Raw genomic sequence first — 20,491 nt, forward strand, 5'->3', positions numbered from 1 at the left:
CCGATATGCACTTATAAGGCCCCAGAAGCCAGAGTGTTGCCCTAATTTGCTTTAAATTTTGCACAGGGATTAGAATTAATATTGTAGCTACACTGAAAAAAATATTGTCGTGAGACCAAAGATTTCATGTCCTTAAAATACGAATGCAAATTTTGCTTTTTTTTTGCAAAGGAGACGCATTTCTCTAATATAAAGTTTTTTCCTTGTCCAAAAGTCGATAAACTTTTCAATGAAGTCGTATTATCCCTATAATTAAGTGATTTGACTTAAAAATGGGTATCATAACATGAAAGAAAAAAATTTTCGACTAAGGTCAACTTGACTTTAATAACTCATAAAAATTCTTTAAAATTAATGAAATTGTCCTTAAATTTGTTGTCTTTTTGCATCTTGAGTACAAAGCAAAAAATCGTTCAAATATAGGACACTTTTTTTCAACACTTTATTTTAAAGACGTTTTTACTTGAAACATAGCATAAATTCTACTGGAAGTCGAGTCTGAATTTGGAAAATAAAGTTGCCGTTAACTCGTTTTTAAAGGACTTTGATGGTATATGAAGAAAAAAGCTGAAAAAAAATGAAAAATTAAAATTTGCTTCCTAGAAGCAAGTACACAAAACCCAAATTTAAAAGAGAATTGTGTCTTAAAAGTATGCTTACTTGTATTCTCCGCTTCTTTGGCTCGGTATCAATACCAAAATTGTTAAAGTAAAGACAAAATCTATGGAACCGGGCATGTTTTTTTTTTCAGTGTATGCATGCAAATCGGTTAAGATTTAGATATAACACAAAATACCCACATTTTCCTTGTAAGTGGTGCATAATATAGTATAATATAGTCGGCCCCGCCCGACTTTAGACTTTCCTTTCTACTGTTTTTTCTTAACTTTAACGGAGATTTGAATTATTTCAACGACATATGACTTTAATGGATGAAAATTTCAAAAGTTCTTGTCCTAAATTCAAAAAAAACAATTATTACATATCAATGTAACAAAATCATCGACCTGGTAAAAATGTTCTCAATCATTTTTTTTGTTTAAGAAAAATTTAAAAAAATCGTTAACGCTTTACGAAGTTAAAGACAGACACGATTTAAATAAAATTATCATTTTAAATACAACAACAACTTTTTAGTTTGAGGGTAAATATTATTTTCAAAATAAATTCAACTTGACTTGAAGCAGCTCATCTTCAATACACCTTCAAATTGTTTCCAATTTGCCAAAATGTTGACGAAATATTTGAAAAGGTGTTGAAGATAATATGAGAAAACTTTGACAAAACACTACCCTAAAATGCAACGAAAAAAACATGTGGTTTTCAATACTTCTTTGTGCAACGAAGTTCGTGGTCAATTGGAAGAAATAAAAAAAATTGTAATATTTTAGACAAATAACTGCAATTACTCCAAATAGTTTATAATAATTGGTAAGTGAAAATAAAAAATAAAATACAACTTTATGGAAGTCACTAAATGTATATCTCTTTGCAGAAAACTACAATTATGGATTCTACGTTCTTGAAAACATTAAAAAGCTGGCCGATGAAAAAATGTTGGACAATTAACTGGTACTGCTTCAGATAGTTTATAATAATTGGTAAGACAATAGGAAAAATTAAATCAACACTTTAGAGAAGTCATTAAGTTTAAATCTCTTTGCAGAAAACTAAAATCTTTGGATGCTACATTCTTGCAAACATTAAGAAGCTGACCAATAAAAAAGGAGTGGCTTATCGACAAGAAAAAGTTTCCAGAAATATTTCAAAGTGCAACCAATTAAAATTGTGAAAAACAATAAATTGTTAAAATCAACAACTTTGGATGAAAATATATATCACATAGTCAGTTTAATTTACATCCTATTATCAGTTTAAAATGGATATTTTGTGAATTCCTTCTGCTGGAAATCTATTCTAACACGCGATCCAGCACGTTCCTAATTTCAAATTGCCCTCATATTAATAAATTTTAATACGGTTTTATGACATCAACAGGAAGGAAATCGAATTATCAATGCAAAAGTGTTTACAAATAATGTTTAAGATATTTAAAGTTTTGTTCTTATTTGTTGATATGTTTAATACGATTGTTATTTTTTAATAAGTATTGTAGTGTATTATTATATATTTTATTTTGACGAAAATGAATAAATTATACAAAATTCATAGAATTTTGGCTTTGACTTTCAATTTGAAGTGCGGATATGAGTTATACAAAATTTGGTTTCATTTTAGGTTGCGCACACGGATGAAAAAGACTGTTTTTCATATGTTTGGCTATAAACATTATATGTTTGGAATACAAATTTTTAAACACAATATTTTTGAGTGCAAGCATATAATGTTCATAAACTAGCATAACATGTTTGGGACATATATGTTAATATGTTAGAACATATTATGTTTGGGACATAAAAGGTAAAATTAAAATAAAATAAAAATCATAAAATTGAATAATTTCTTCTACAATGTTTGTATTACAGAAAAAGGTGCTAAGAACTAAAAAATCTCGTGGAAGTGAGAAAGATGTGAGGGAATATACAATTAGGCAGAAACAAAATTTTGAGCATTCAGGTCGAAAACCTATGTTGTTAGCACCTATATTATCTGTTTATTTTCATAATTCATTATGATTGTAAATATATAAATAAATAAATAAATACAATTTTGAGCACAATATTGTTTGGGAGAATTTTTTTTAAGCATATAATATTTTTGGGTGCAAAATGCTTCCAAACATATTATATGTTCACATAATAACATATTGTTTTTTGGAAGACAACATTATTGAATTTGGATGCAAAAATACAAAATGTTTGGAACTTAGACTATCCAAACATATATTGTTTTGACCAATATGCTTTCAAACATATTATATGTTGGAAGAGATCAAACATATGAATGTTTGGGCAATACCCAAAAATGTATATGCTTGAAGCAAAATATGTTTGGGAGTATATGTTACAGAAGCGATTTTTTGTGAGGGTGCAGGTTTTGTAGCATTAAACAACACAAATTTGTAAATCCAACAAAACATCAATAAGATACTACAAAAGAATGTACGAAACATTTCGAATTGTTAATTTATAACACTGAATTTTTTTCAGTGTATCTATTCAAAAAAAGCTATACGATACTTTTAAACATATAAAGTCAAAATATCGGTCTTGCCTTCAAGTTGAAACTGATTTGAAATAGTACCAAATATTAAAAAACTAGTTAATGAACAAAAAATTTCAAAATTTTCCACTAATTCCACTCTTTTATATTTACATACATTAAAATTGTTATTCTTAAGTAGTTTTAATCATTGTTGATCATATTATATAATTTTTACGTGAATTTAAATAAAAAAAACTTTTGCTTTTGTTAATGGAAAGTTCTGCTCAATGAGTTTATTTCCTTAATACCGGCCTTTAGAATAAATAATTTTATTGTATTTTTTTTTTTTTTTGAGGTTATAATGTTTTATTAAAGTCACAGATGACTTTTTTTATTAAATTAAAAAATCCAATGAATAGTAGGTTTTGATTCAATCACGCCATTCATTGTTTCAGTTTTTAATTTTTAATTACAAATGGCAGCATCATTTACAGAAATATTTAAAATTTTTTTCTAATTTTAATTATAGATGGTGTTTTCTTTGGATTTGAGTAACAATATAACCAAAAATTTATTTTTTAATTTAAATTAATATATTAATTGAGGAATTTTTATTTATTTATAATTGTATTTTTATAAAATAATTATTATTTGATTTTATAAGTATTTATATGTTTTTTTTCGATTTGAACTATAGTTGGATTTTTTCTGGATTTAAGAAAAAATTTAATGATCTATATAAAAAAATATTATTTCCGATCAAAATTTTTAATTTTATTTTCTGATTTTATTGAATTAAAATTAAGATTGGGACAATTAATATTTTAATTCAAGACTTATATAATTTCCATCATTTTCGTAATTAAATTATTTTTCAATTCGATTAAAAATTGAATTGAATCAGTTATTTTTAATTGATTACATTTTCAACTTCAATCAACTTTTTAATTTGGCACATTTTACTGACATGTTTTGTTTTCAATTATATTTATACCCTTCACCACTACTGTGGTTCAGAGTATAATAAGTTTGTGCACTTGTATATATAAATTTAATTCTTTATGCTTCACTTATGTATAATCTTTCCCTCTGTTTTAGTTAATTTAACTAACGTACGTAAAAAATTGTTAAAGTCTTGAAAATTTTCTTAAAAAGTAACAAGTCCATGAGCTAAAATAGAATTAAATCGGCTTTAGTGAAATATAGGGTTCACTTTTTTTTTAGTGTATATCTTTCGCCCAATTTACACTCTTATGATCAAGGAGGCCAAAGTTTTACTCTGATTTTCGTGAAAAATGCAGAGATAGTATCATTAACATGCGTGCCAAATTTAGTTAAAATCGGGTCAAATTCAGATATAGCTCCTATATATATCTTTAAATTTTTGCACAAAGAGTACAACTGATGGTATCGTTAAATATTTTTCAGGTTTAGTCAAATATGACCAAAATGCCCACATTTCTTTATATTGTAATCATATCCTACATACTGTAATGACAGAGTTTCCACAGAATCGTTTAAGATTTAGCTAAAGCTCCGACTTGTTTACACGGATGAAAAAGACTGTTTTTCATATGTTTGGATATAAACATTATATGTTTGGAACACAAATTTTTAAACACGATATTTTTGAGTGCAAGCATATAATGTTCATAAACTAGCATAACATGTTTGGGACATATATGTTAATATGTTAGAACATATTATGTTTGGGACATAAAATGTTTGTAAATATAATATGCTTGGATGCAAACATATATTAATTTAGAAATAGCCTATAAACATATATGTGTTTAGTAGCTTGGAGCGCTATTTAACAGGGAGCGATATTGAATTAAGTTGGTGGTTGTTGCTTGTTATTACAAAATTAACATTTTATTTTTCCTTGGGCAATTGATCAGCTACTTCTTTGATCCTTACAAACTGTGTGGTCCGCTGTTCGAATCCCCGTCCGGCAAAAGGTAAAAGTAAAATAAAAAAAATCATACAATTGAATAATTTCTTCTACAATGTTTGTATTACAGAAAAAGGTGCTAAGAACTAAAAAATCTCGTGGAAGTGAGAAAGATGTGGGGGAATATACAATTGGGCAGAAACAAAATTTTGAGCATTCAGGTCGAAAACCTATGTTGTTAGCACCTATATTACCTGTTTATTTTCATAATTCATTATGATTGTAAATATATAAATAAATAAATAAAATTTTGAGCTCAATATTGTTTGGGAGAATTTTTTTTTAAGCATATAATATTTTTGGGTGCAAAATGCTTCCAAACATATTATATGTTCACATAATAACATATTGTTTTTTGGAAGACAACATTATTGAATTTGGATGCAAAAATACAAAATGTTTGGAACTTAGACTACCCAAACATATATTGTTTAGACCAACATATAAATGTTTGGGCAATACCCAAAAATGTATATGCTTGAAGCAAAATATGTTTGGGAGTATATGTTACAGAAGCGATTTTTTGTGAGCGTGTATATATTGTTCGATTGGCCAAATAATATCTCACAACCCACAATTGACCACTTATCTTGGCGAGATCTAGCCAATATCATTGTAAAATCTCCACTGCTAAATAACAAAAATTGTAAAAATGCCTAAAATTGTCCTATTCCTCTAATACATATATAACGCCGAAGTAGTGTTGCCAGTATTGGGGATTTTCCCCAAATCGGGGATATTTTTTCGTGGATGGGGACAAAATTTGGGGATTTTTGTGAGAAATTTTCGAAATCTGGTTAATATAATATATTAGTTAAAATAAACTAGTTAAATTTAGTTAGGGTTTATATGAAATTCCTTACTTCTACGTGCTTAAAAAGGGGGCTTAAAGAAGTACAGAGAAAATTCAATATATAAAAAAAATTCTATTCCAAGAGCTACTACAATTTACTTTGTTTCTAAGAAATTTTTTACTATTGTGATATTATTTCGTAAGGACTTGGGTCGAAGTGTTGGTCCCTCATCTGCGTACATAACTGATTTGGAAAATATATACCATACTATAGAGTTCATATCGGGGCAACATCGCCTTTTGATCGATCACCCAATTTTATTTCTTTGATTTATTATTTTGATTCATAAATACGCATGTTGACCCAACTCCCATTTTTATTTCTCGAGCATTTAGGAGACGATTTGTATAAGATACAAATTCGATGACTCTTTATACCTATAATTAATTCTGATGAGGGATTGTATCAGACAATATTTTGAGCACCCGTCTCATGTTTTTGGAATTTGAAATCTTAATCTTATTGTAACTCACAAACTGGTATAACAAAAATTTTATATTTTTACAATTTTTAAATTGCTATTCCTTTAAAAAAATTGCCAAAAACTATATTGGGGATTTTTGTGGGAACTTTTAAATAAAATTGGGGATTTTTGGGGATGAAAGCGTCTTATTTCGGAGACATGAGCCCGAAAAATACTGGCAACGCTGCACCGAAGTGTAGAAAAATTTGTCCAAATCCATGTATAAATCCAATTTAGAGCTTTATACATCTCATAATAAAATTTGATGGATATACGATGGTACACATACAATACATATTGGTTGTGATAACCGAATTTATTGCCAACTTCCCTTTGGCAGTTAAACCAACTATCTGTTGTCAGTTGTGTCACCCGACAAATTCGGTCGACTCAATCGAATTATGGGAAATCCAACTAATACTATATATGGAGTTGGTTGTATCAGACGATAGAATTGGTCGTTGTTCCTTCTTCATTTGGTTGTGTCACCCAACTTTAATAGCACTATAACTGAATAAAAAAAAATTCATTTAAATTTTATTTTATTTTTATAGTTGGTTTAAATACATTTAAAGATTTTTATTAAAGGTGTATATCTAAATACAAATTAATGTCCTTAAAATGTTTTAGCGATTGGGCACACAAAATTTAATACACATCCCATTATGATTTTCAGTTGAAAGTGAAAGGGTGTGTATAAATTTAAATATTAAAAGGTACAAAAATGGACCCGTATTACCAGTTTGTGCATATGAGTTAATTTTGGTCGCCATCTGTTCCCACAGGCACGTTTGGACAAGCAAACCAATTTTGAAACCACAAGTGAGTGTGTCCCGATAGTGTGCTAGACACTATGAAAAATAAATAACTTTTGAGTGTTCGGTCGAATCTGACCTATGGCCCTTTGTATCCATTTGGGTCCGTTGTACAATGTTGGCATATTTGATTATTACTTAAAAATAAATTAAATAAGATTAGTTAGATTTTGGTGCACTCATGTTTATTCAGAACCTACCACTTTATTCACTACAACATCTCTGTGAGGTTCTAAGTAGACAAAGCATCCTGGATATATATATTTAAATCCGATTGGAGTGTACATATGATTATTTGTGCCCAACATATATGATCCACTTCAATATCGTGACCTGATATCAAAATAATACTTTGGACTGCATTGTGGATGCAAATAAAATTTGCATCGGCTTAAAAATCGTCCATTGTGATGTTTAATTTGAAAGAAAAAATATTTCTTTGAGCACCAAATAATTAACAAAAATTGAAGTGACATTTAAAAATATTTCAAATAGGATTCGGTTGTGAATATTGTATGTCAGTGATGATTACTAAATGACAGTTACGAAATTTATTTAAAGTTCGTCGTACCAACTGAATTGAAAACAAAAGCTTCACAATATATACATTTTGTTGCTTCAACCATTTGTCTTGTATCACAAACGAAATTCTATTGAAATGATTGCCAAATGATAGTAAGCATGAAGAAATGATTGCATTAAAGGAAATAGATTGACACAACTAACATATAGTTCTAAAAGTAGAATTTTCATTATCAGAACCTTATTTCAGTAACATCTGCTATATTTAAATAAACATAAGATCTTATTAGAGATAAATTCCATCACTCCAATATTCGCCAATTACCTTCATTCATACTCGTCCAATTCGCACATTACATTTTATTGTTGTTAGAATGGTTAAATTTATTTGTACATTCGTGGCTGGTATTTGTTTAGTCGACCTTTTAACATATTCGTGAACATATACATATATGTATATATACTCAAAATAGCTCAGCTAGGAAATAAAATGATTATGTCTCATTTTTTTAAATGAAATGCATATTTTCTATATATCGATTGTGGTTATTTTGTTAAAAAAAAACTAACCTGATATTGAGCTAGATATACAATCGGTAAGGACTCGTTAATAGGATGAAAGTTGTACCACAAATGGTTTTGTTAATCGAAAGACTGTTTTCTTAACGTCCGATTATTGTTTAAGAAGATTATATCGTACAGAAAATGGATCAAAAAATATTTCTTTCCTCCCAAACGAAATTTTAGACAAACAAAGTATATAGTTTTTGTGTTAAACGTTTATTCTTTTCCATGATGTAAAAAACAAATTTTAGCTTTCGCCTGGACGGAGAATCGAACCGCGGACCATACAATTTGAAAGCCAACACACAATCCACTGGGCTACGTGGCTGTTATTGTCATCAACAGTCAAACAGTTATATTTATACAGCATTTTTTTCGGTGCCCAGTAGCCGATTAATCAAACTTTATTTAACAGAAACATACATACAGAGAAGAAACATGATTGTCACAATCATATTCGAAGAGCAAAATAATATGATAGGAGCTATTTTTGCGGCGAACATGTAAAATTTTCCTGCAAACATGTTGGCTCAGTGAACATAGTTCTAAGAAAAATAAAATTGTCCACATCTAAAATGTTATTATATTGATAAAAAGAATTTTGTTTGAATCAAAAGACAATGGTCACGATATAAAATGGTATGGTGTTCGTCAAAAATTTAAAAGAACATGGTCACAACCTAAAATGTTTTGATCTTTATGAAAAAACTTTTTTCGTCGTCGAAAAAAGGACGCTACTTGAGAAAAGAAAACATAAAATTAACTTTATTTGTTTATAAACTTATTCATTGTTTATTTGTATTTATAATGTCGTGCAAGCAAACATTACATATTTTTACACATTCTATTTTGGTTCAATTTCAACAATAAGTAATCATTCCACATTTACTTCGTGCCCATCAAATGTACAAACGCAGACATCATGTAACTGCAAATAAAAATAAATTATACCATATATCAAAATGCAGAACAAAAACATGTGCAATTTTCAATTAAACTTTTTTTTTGTATTCACATAAAACCACATGCCACTTCTGAACAAATAAATTAACACAAAACACAGTAATTCCGTATTCTCCGTCTATTCCAAGCAACAATCAACAAACGACTGACGCGCAAAATTAAAATCGTATGTACCTGTTCAATGTTTTTATAAAATTCTTTTCGCTGCAAAAAAGTTAGAAAGTTAAATGGTCACGAAAACGATGTACATGGTCTTTTTGGCCATGTAATGGTCATGTCTATACGTAACCTATAAAAATACTTTTTTCCCTGCAAAAAAGTCAAAAAATTGAATGGTCAGGTACATGATTTTCCCGACCATGTAATGCTCTCAAATTGTATCATTTAAATATGTTTGCGGCATTTGAGAACCATTTTAATGCTTATTGCCAGCATACATTTTTCTCTGCTCGAAAATTATTTTTACAAAGACAAAATACATGGTTTTCGCGACAATTACATGCTCTACTTAATCATTAAATGGATGCGGCTACCATTTTCAAACATGTTTTTTTTCTGTTCGTGTACATTTAGTTTGCCACCGTGGAGCAATGGTTAGTACGTCCGCTTGATTACCAAGGGTCGTGGGTTCGATCCCTGCTTCGACCGAACACCAAAAAATTTTTTTACATATATTCTAGGTATGTTCTGAATATTCCGAATAGATGTTCAACATTAAAGGGTGATACGGTCAAAATTTGGTCAATATAAACTTGACGTATTTATTTCAATTTTGCATTTAAAAAACCTGAACACCCCTCATTTTGAAGGTGTGTGTGTGTAGAATGTTGCTCCTATTTTGATTTTGGAATTCACTCTTCAGTTGTCAAAATGCCGTCCAAGCAAGAAGAGCAGCGCATCAAAATTTTGCTCGCGCATCGCGAAAATCCGAGCTATTCGCACGCAAAGCTGGCAAATGTAATTAAAGTGTTTGGGGAACGTTTGTCGACAGCCAGGAAGTCTGGATCGGGGGGAAATCGAAAACCGGAAGCCGCTGAGACGACAAAGAGAGTTGCCGGTAGTTTCAAGCGAAACCCTAACCTCTCTCTCCGAGATGCCGCAAATAAGCTGGGTGTATCGTCTACAACCGTGCATCGAGCCAAAAAACGAGCCGGACTATCGACTTACAAGAAGGTAGCGACTCCAAATCGCGATGATAAACAAAATACGACGGCCAAAGCGCGATCCCGGAAGCTGTACACGACGATGCTGACGAAGTTTGACTGCGTGGTAATGGACGACGAAACCTACACACAAAAAAATTTCACATTTTTCCAATTAAAATTTTAATTGAGTTTTAAAAAATATTCAATTAAAAATTTAATTGATTCAACAAATTTTTTAATTGAAACAAAAATCAATCACAAAAATAATAGTATTAATTAATTTTTTAATTGGATCAATTAACTTTTTAATTGACCTTCAATTAATTTTTTAATTGATACTATCATTTCTGTGATTGAAGACATTTCAATTAAAAATTAATTGGATCAATTAATTTCGTGATTGAATCAGAAAAAAATTTTTTTGTGTGTACGTCAAAGCCGACTACAAGCAGCTTCCGGGACAGCAGTTTTATACGGCAAAAGGAAGGGGAAAGGTAGCAGATATTTTCAAGCACATAAAACTGTCAAAGTTCGCAAAGAAATATCTGGTTTGGCAAGCCATCTGTACCTGTGGCTTGAAAAGCAGAATTTTCATAGCTTCCGGGACTGTCAACCACGAAATTTACGTGAAATAGTGTTTGAATAAACGTCTGCTGCCTTTCCTGAAGAAACACGGTTGTTCCGTACTGTTTTGGCCGGATTTGGCATCTTGCCATTACGGTAAAAAGGCCATGGAGTGATACGGCGCCAACAACGTGCAGGTGGTTCCCAAGGACAATAACCCTCCGACAGAGAGCTCCGCCCAATTGAGAAATACTAGGCTATTGTCAAGCGGAAGCTAAAGAAGACCAAAAAAACTGCTAAGGACGAGCAGCAGTTCAAGGCAAACTGGCTTTCTGCGGCGAAGAAGGTGCACAAGGTGGCTGTACAAAATCTGATGGCAGGTGTCAAGCGTGAGGCCCGGCAATTTGGATTTGGAAAAGCGAAAGCCTAACTGAATATTTTTCCTGAATTTTATACTAATTGAACTTGAAAAAGGAATTTAATTTAATGATTTTTTAAATAAACGATTTCACCGATTTACACGCGTTTTCCCTTGACCAAATTTTGACCGTATCACTCTTTACATACAACTATATTAAATTTTTATTATGAAACTGTAAAATGTGTCTTATTAAAGACTTAAAGTCAGAAAAGAATAGTGCTTGATATAAACGAAATGGACTGTGTTTTTGGTTCAAAAAGTATTTTTTTTATTGAAAAAATACAAATTTTGTAACAAACGAATTTTTTTGGTGATAAAAGTTTAACATTTTTGAAGAAATTCAAAAAAAGAACTCCAATAAAAGAAAACCGTTTTAGGTACACATTTTCCAAATGTTTTTTCCTTTGCGTGTGTTGTGTATAGATCAGTCCTAATAAATTAATTGAATCTATTAGAGTTTCAATTGATTTTTCTTTAAAATAAGGAAATTTTTTTGCGACCTATCTGGCTTTAAATCTAGGTTCTATAAAATTAAAATTAGGATACAGATCTCATTTATCGAAGTAAAATAAATGAAAAAAATTTTCCGGTATATTAATAAAGCTATTCATATACAAACAAATGCCTGTTTAAGAATCCAAATTATGACGGATACTTCGAAGTAAAAAATATTTTCTTAATTCCAAAAAAACTTAAACCAAAGATGCTAAAACCTCAAAATTAGTCTTAGTCTATATTTGAAGCGTTTCTATCTTAAATCTAAATATTTCAGTTAAACGATTTCTTTAAATCAAAAATGTGTTTCTTGACTTTAAGGAAAATTTGCCTTAGGTTAAAGACATGCAACTTTAAAGAAGGGACGCAAACTTTCAAAATGTGTGTCCTAAATTTAATTAAAAAATTTTTTGAAGCAAAGTTCACGTAAATAGTTTTTTCAGTGTATGGAAATATCTGACATCTTGCCTATAAATTCCATATGCCAGTTAGAAATTTAACAGTTGAAAATGTTTCAGTTAAAGTTAAATGTGTGTGAAGATAAATTTGAATTTGAAATTTGTTACAAAAACTTAGCCACTACCAAAAATACTTTTCAAATTCGAATTTCGATTTTGAGTATTTTGCTTATTATTCAAAAACTAAGCCGCGTGCGGTATGGAGACTAGGTTCATTGGAAAGGGCTTGAGCTCAGCTTTCATACCAACGAAAGCCTTCATTAGAAAAGTATTTGTGAAAAAATAAAAAAAATAAAATTTTCAAGAAATTTTTAAAACGGGCCCACTGTGCGAAAACTAAGCCGCGTGCGGTATAGAGTCTAGGTTCATTGGAAAGGGCTTGAGCTCAGCTTTCATATCCACAAAAGTCTTCATTAGAAAAGTTTTTTTTTCCAACGGGCCCACTGTGCCAAAACTGAGCCGCGTGCGGTATAGAGACTAGGTTCATTGGAAAGTTGAGCTCAGCTTTCATACATATGAAAGTCTTCATTAGAAAAGTATTTGGGAAAAGCGGAAATTTGAAAATGCTTTTTCAACAAATTTTTCCAACGGGCCCACTGTGCCAAAACTGAGCCGCGTGCGGTATAGAGACTAGGCTCATTGAAAAGGGCTTGAGCTCAGCTTTCATACACATGAAAGTCTTCATTAGAAAAGTATTTGGGAAAAGCGGAAATTCGGCTTAGTTTTTAAATAATAAGCAAAATACTAAAAATCCAAATTCGAATTTGAAATCCTAAATTCGAATTTGAAAAATATTTTTGGTGCTGGTTTGTGTCTCGGCTAAGTTTTTGCTGCAAATTTCAAATTCGAATTTATCTTCATACACATTAAAGTTAACCGGAAAACAGATATTTGCAATTTACTTTCTATTAACAGTGGCAGTTAAAGCCTAACGGAACTACATAAAAATGGCCGGTAATGTGGGTCGAATTTTTTTACCGATAAATGGACATAATCCATTTTGCTAGAAATAAAGCAAATAGCAATAATTCAATATTGTATGTAAAGCGATAGTACATATGTTAGTAATGCAATACCTGTGTAAATTAATATATGTGAAATATAACAGGTGGAATATAATAAACTATTTCGAAGGCACAACTTAATATGTTTTGCCTGGTGTATTGCAAACGATTTTGAGCTAAACCCTTAAAGTGGAAAGTTTTTTTTTGGGGAAACCTGTGAAAAATGTCTAGGAATTGGGAAATATGCGTGTTCTTAAAAAGTAATTATTTTGGACAACTTCTTAAAATTTCTTGGATGTTTACTATCAACATTATATAGTAACATGCATAAAAACTGACCACCCAAAAAATATTTTTTTTTTTTGCTTCTTAAATTTCAAGGAGATAAGATAGGTCTTACTATTGGACTTTGGTTTAGAATAATTTAACGTACTATGTACATAAATAAGTATGTGTAACGATCATTTATATAGATAATGTTTGAACACCATCGAAAATTTCTAACAAAAATATTTTCAAAAAAAAAAAAAAAAAATATATATATATATATATATATATATATATATATATATATATATATATATATATATATATATATATATATATATATATATATATATATATATATATATATATATATATATATATAAATGAGTTATTTTCCTAATTTGTTCTACTTGTCTAATTTATTGTATTTTTTTTAACTATTTTTCAGATAAGCAATTTCTTATTTTTGTTACTACCTCCTGTGCTAATGTATCTATTCAAAGAGTATGGACGCTTTGTAACCAATGGCATACACTTACTCTGGGCCTTATTGATTATTGTTGGACTCAGTTCGATGTATTTTCATGCCACACTTAGTCTGATTGGCCAACTTTTGGATGAATTGGCAATACTTTGGGTTTTTATGGCAGCATATTCATTGTTTTGTCCAAAAAAATATTTTCCCAAATTTTGCCGAAGTAATAGGTATGTATGTATATAACAAAAACAATTGTATTTATGATAAAACAATCTTAAGATTTTTTTTTGATACTGATACTTTTTTGGCACATTTTTCTTGTGTCACTAAATTCCCTACTATTAAAACTCCTAGTTTTCTCAATCAATTTTTTAAAATAATTCTGCAGCTTTTGGTCAAGATATCAACACGAAATTTCTGTTTTGTGTGAAAGCTGAGGTGAAATTGTAGGAAAGTTTGTGGGTTCCAAGCCACTCGTGCCAAAAATAGTCTAAAAAAATTTAAAAAGGACATTTTACCAAAAAACTGTAATTTTAGGTTTGTCAAAATTTTATTTCTATAGAAAATTTTGTTAAATTTTTATTTCTACCGAAAATTTTGCCAAAGTTTTATTGCTTTAGAAAATTTGTCAAAATTGTATTTCTATTGAAAATTTTATCAACATTTTATTTCTATAGAAAATTTTGTCAAAATTTTATTTCTATAGAAAATGTTGTCAAAATTTTATTTCTATAGAAAATTTTGTCAAAATTTTATTTCTATAGAAAATTTAGTCAAAATTTTATTTCTATAGAAAAATTTTGCCAAAATTTTATTTCTACAGAAAATTTTGTCAAAATTTTATTTCTATAGAAAATTTTGTCAAAATTTTATTTCTATAGAAAATTATGTACGAATTTATTTCGGCATAAGCCGGCTATCATGTAAAACCTTTTTTGGAAGGTTCAAGTGTGGTTCATTGTTGGGTTTAATGAACTGCCTGAATTTATTCTGATAATTGGTTGATAGTTTTGCTGCAAGTAGAGGATTGCAGTCTATAGGGCTTTGCCCAAATAAATTTGACAAACATTCTTTTCCTCTGTTGGTTAAGCTACACTTGTAGTTTAGTCAATGTATGGTTTTAAGCTGAAATCAAAAACAACAACAATGATTAAAGAACAAAACCAACAATAACAAAACAAAACGAATGAAAAAAGAGGAAGCACGCTCAAAATAAACCGAGCCAACTGCACTCAAATCGATGATTTGACGGTGGCAAAGGAAAAGTGATATGTTTGTACGAAATTATTTCGGCATAAGCCGGCTATCATGTAAAACCTTTTTGCGGAAGGTTCATTGTTGGGTTTAATGAATTGCCTGAATTTATTCTGATAATTGGTTGATAGTTTTGCTGCAAGTAGAGGATGCTGATGAGGAATGTGGTAATTCCGAAACGTGCGTCCATCCAACCATCTTGCAGTCTATAGGTCTTTGCCCAAATAAATTTGACAAACATTCTTTACCTCTGTTGGGTAAGCTACACTTGTAGTTTAGTCAATGCATGGTTTTAAGCTGAAATCAAAAACAACAACAAAATTTTATTTCTATATAAAATTTTTGACAAAATTTTCTATAAAAATAAAATTTTGACAAAATTTTCTTTAGAAACAAAATTTTGACAAAATATTCTATAGAAATAAAATTTTGACAAAATTTTCTATAGAAATAAAAGTTTGACAAAATTTTCTATAGAAATAAAATTTTGACAAAATTTTCTATAGAAATAAAATTTTGGAAATATTTTTTTATAGAATTAAAATTTTGACAAAATTTTCTATAGAAATAAAATTTTGACAAAATTTTCTATAGAAATTAAATTTTGACAAAATTTTCTATAGAAATTTTGAGAAAATTTTCTATAGAAATAAAATTTTGAGAACATTTTCTATAGAAATAACATTTTGGCAATATTTCTATAGACATTTTATGTCTATAGAAAATTTAGTTTAGTTTTTTTAAACAAAATAGAAAATTTTGTCAAAATTTTATTTCTATAGAAAATTTTATTTATATAGAAAAAAACCGACTTTCAACTTTTTAGATTATCGATAAATTAAATTAAAATTAGAAATTAAATTTTGACAAAATTTTCTATAGAAATAAAATTTTGAGAAAATTTTCTATAGAAATAAATTTGACAAATTTTTCTATAGAATTAAAATTTTGGCAATATTTTTTATAGAATTAAAATTTTGACAAAATTTTCTATAGAAATTAAATTTTGACAAAATTTTCTATAGAAATAAAATTTTGAGAAAATTTTCTATAGAAATAAAATTTTGAGAACATTTTCTATAGAAATAAAATTTTGGCAATATTTTTTATAGAAATAAAATTTTGACAAATATTTTTCAACATTTTATTTTTATAGAAAATTTAGTTTAGTTTTTTTAAACAAAATAGAAAATTTTGTCAAAATTTTATTTCTATAGAAAATTTTATTTATATAGAAAAAAAACCGACTTTCAACTTTTTAGATTATCGATACATTTTTAGCATAAAAAGAGCTACTCCGCATTCCGAAGTTCGAATAGTCGGTTTTGGTCATTATAAAAAGTCGAATAGCCGATATTGGCCAACATCAAAAGTCTATTAGTCGATTTGACTAGATCTTCAAAAAATTCAGATACTGAGTAGTCGAAGAAGATTACAAAAAGTCGACTTCGATGTTTAGATTAATGTTAAATAAGATTGTATGCCTAACTTGCTATTTTTATTCACTCGTGTGTAACAGCAATGAAAAATAAAGTCTGTGTGTGAAAAGAAAGAAGTGTCTAAAATTTTTGCAAACTGTAAAGTTAACCTTAAATTTGTAAATTCTGCCAATAATGCGGCCATCATGAACTTTCTATGGTACTAAAGACATTTTTACAATTTGGAACCCCAATCTTTTATTTCAAACTTCTAATTTTAACAAGTGAAAAAGAAATAACTATGTCTAATAAATTTTCTAACACAATTCTTTTGGTATAAAATGCATATTGTATTAATTTTTTTATTTGAGGTTAACTCTACATATATGCAATTTACTATCATTAACCAATACTTATTGTTTATCTTCTTTTCAATTTCAGGCGTACATTTGGTTTACTAATGTTTGTATGTGCAATAACTGCCACTGGATTGTCGGTATGGAAACCTATTGTAAATGCCTTTGTTCTTATGGCAATGGGAGTTCCAACCATGGTTATGCTGTACACTGAATTAAAAAGGTAGATAGTACGTTATATTTATGTAATATATGAAATTCCCGGAGGGACTTGGTTCATTCTTTATTCCTTTATTTTATTTATCGATTAATTGCATTTACAATGAAATTATAAATAAAATTGTAAGCCATAACAATAGGCTTATTTTGAATAGTCAATAGTCATGACGGACTAAAAACAAACGAACTCACTCGGATAGAGAATATTGGTAAATTTTAGATTGTTTTAATTTTTTTTGTAATATACTAACGACGATATGATATAAATAGGTAAATATATTAGTTAATATACAGCTAAAGTAAATCAAAAATTATTATATGTTAGTGAAGGAAACTTTCTCACATTGGGGAAATTTTATTGGGTAGCTGACATGAAGTTTACACACTGATATATCTATTAAACTAGACAGCGTTATATACAGAAAAATATTTCCAATTAAAAAGTAGAATGCAATTGTATCAAATTGAAAAATTAAGTCAAATTGGAAAATGTTTACATTTTTAAATAAAATATCAATTATCCTAAACTACATTTATGTTGAAAATTTCGGTCGAATATAATTTGTTTCTAAATTCAAAATTTATTACTGTCATACGATAATAAATACTTTCAGATGTCAGAAAATATAGTTTGTTAAAATATGCGCCAAAAAACCGTTATTTGCCAGGGCTGACAACATGTGCAATTTTCTGCACGTGTTGTGATTTTTAACATATCAAGAACACTTTGCAAAGTAAAGTGAAACTATATTATAAATATTTATAATATGGAAATGAAAGATGATGGTATGTACTTTAATTATCAAATAACAAAATGTGAAAATGTTAATGTGATATGAAATAATAGTGCTATTATATAAGCTCAAATTTTAAACATCAAAAATGTTCGTAAAATTAAATGGAATAAAACTAAGCAAGTCCACCTTATTCCACCTTGGCTTTAAAACAGGATGATTCTAGAACATCTCAAGTGTTAAATTCCGCTTTAATCGTCTGCTTTTATCTGCTTTTTAAAGAATAAATGCGTTTTTATTTTAGGCACTTTTTGTTTCAAAAACCGAGATTTGCTCAATGTTTGGTTGAATTCACACCAGAAAGAAGAAAAATTTGATAACGTTTTTAACCATATTGCTAAAAACTATGGAGATCATAGCATTTCAGCGGAATATATTCACTATATTAAAATAAAAGTTTTTTTATTGTGTAAAATTGAGTCAAAAGAGTCAAAAAGTAGGCAGACAACTCGACAGATTTAATTTAGACAACAATGCTTGGCTTCAGGGAGAAATCGATATTTCGATGTGTCACAGACGGAATGACAAAGGTATTATAAGCCATTCTATGGTGGTGGGTATAAAAATATGAAAGCAGTATAGTTTGACACGCTGTCTCCCACCCTGTATTGGGGCAGGCGGGTTCAAACATGCATTAATCTTAAAGGTTTTGTCCTTTTGAATCAATGTCTAGAATATTTTGTGGTGATCAGAACAACCGCTTAAGCGCTATAATTTTTAGCCAAAAAATTGGGGCCGCTAGACCATAGTGCAGTGGTTCCAAATCGTTTTTTAATAATTCCGCAAATTTTGAACTGATAAAGATGTCAACATAAAATTTTCTTTGTGTGAAAGCTATACAGAAAAATATTTCACTTACATTTTTCCAATTAACCCTTCTGTGCGTGATGTGGTCCCGCTGGACTTTTTTTATTCCTACATAACTTTATCTTTTGCATGATTTGCAGCGTGATGGTTTATGACTTCTTGTATTAAAGTGTTTTAAGCTGAAAACTGTAAATTTTTATGTGATTGAATCATTAAATCGGTTTTTATAGGTATTTTAAAAAGTTTAGTGCGATTCTGCGTGATGAGGTCCATTGGGACCTACCACTAATTGCATTAGTGGTTTTAGCGCAGTTTAAAAAGTTGCATAAAGATAATGCGATTTTTGTATTTGGAACAATTAATAACAACAACATCCTTTCAGAAAATACCGTTATTTAGAAGAACTTGTCATTTTTGAAGTTTCCATTGGTTTCATTGCTTCATAGTACATAGTTTTATGTGTTCCGAGTATAGTGGATATATATAGCGAAACTATAAGTGGAAAAAAAGTTATTTGAACTTCATAGAAATCATGGTCGATCTAAGTTTTTATATTTCTATACATATTCCAGACCCATAGGCTCCTGGAATTTGGCAAAATGTTCCTCAATTTTGACCAAGTTTGAAGCAACTATTGCACATAATACTGCGAATAAAACGAACGTCACTACAAAAAATCGGTTTGTTTTTCCTTCAAACATCCAGTTTGTTCAGACCATTCAACTTCTAAAACAATATATTGTTGCTTGGTACGTATAAGGATACTTATAGGTACCACGCCTGTGACAAACATCAGGGCCTCTAGAATACTAATCAAAAATTTAAACATTATCTGTATTCTATTAAAAATAAAAAAAAATCTTTATTTACAAACAAATATCTATATATGCAATTTGTGAGTCGTAGAAGACTCCACCCATAGTAAATAATCGAAAAATATCGTAGGGATAACCTCTCTACCATTCGTTTTTTATTATAGGTCCCACGGGACCTTATCACGCTGGTATCGCATCCGGTGTTATCACATACACAAGGGTTAAAATCTTGAGTTTTAGAAAATATTCCATTAAAAATTTAATTGATTCAACAAGTTTTTTAATTGAAATACAAATCAATCACTAAAATTAATAGTATCAATTAATTTTTTAATTGGATCAATTAATTTTTTAATTGATGCTATAATTTCTGTGACATTTCAATTCAAAATTAATTGGATCAATTAATTGAAGACAAAAAATATTTTTTATTATATTTTGCGAGATATAGGCACCACAATTTATTTTTTGCTATATTTTAACAATGTTTTCTTTTCTTAACTGTATTTCCTACAAAATTCTATGCATTTAAGAAGAAAAAATTGTATACCTATGTGCTTTAGATTAAAATTGGAATGTAAAAAATTCCGGAATTCGACCAATTTTTCCGGAAAAGGCACCTATTGTAACATTTTTATTCTCGACTTTAATTACGACAATTGAAACTTTTTGGTGCAAGTAACAATTTTTTTTAATACAAGTTTTTGGGAATTAAAAATTTGAATTGAAACCTTTATAATGATTTTTATATGAGTT

The 20,491-nt window shown here is 29.0% G+C and overlaps 1 protein-coding gene across 1 annotated transcript in view; it reads left to right on the forward strand.

Annotated features, from left to right (window-relative positions):
- Window positions 1–20,491, forward strand: part of bwa (alkaline ceramidase) — a 54,809-nt gene that overhangs the window by 4,106 nt on the left and 30,212 nt on the right. Inside the window, exons 2-3 of the mRNA XM_075294076.1 lie at window positions 14,043–14,299; window positions 17,186–17,323. Coding sequence (XP_075150191.1) covers window positions 14,043–14,299; window positions 17,186–17,323 — 395 coding nt within the window. The remainder of the gene's footprint in view (window positions 1–14,042; window positions 14,300–17,185; window positions 17,324–20,491) is intronic.

The sequence above is a fragment of the Haematobia irritans genome, chromosome 2, assembly GCF_050003625.1.
Source record: "Haematobia irritans isolate KBUSLIRL chromosome 2, ASM5000362v1, whole genome shotgun sequence".
Taxonomy (NCBI): Eukaryota; Metazoa; Arthropoda; class Insecta; order Diptera; family Muscidae; genus Haematobia; species Haematobia irritans.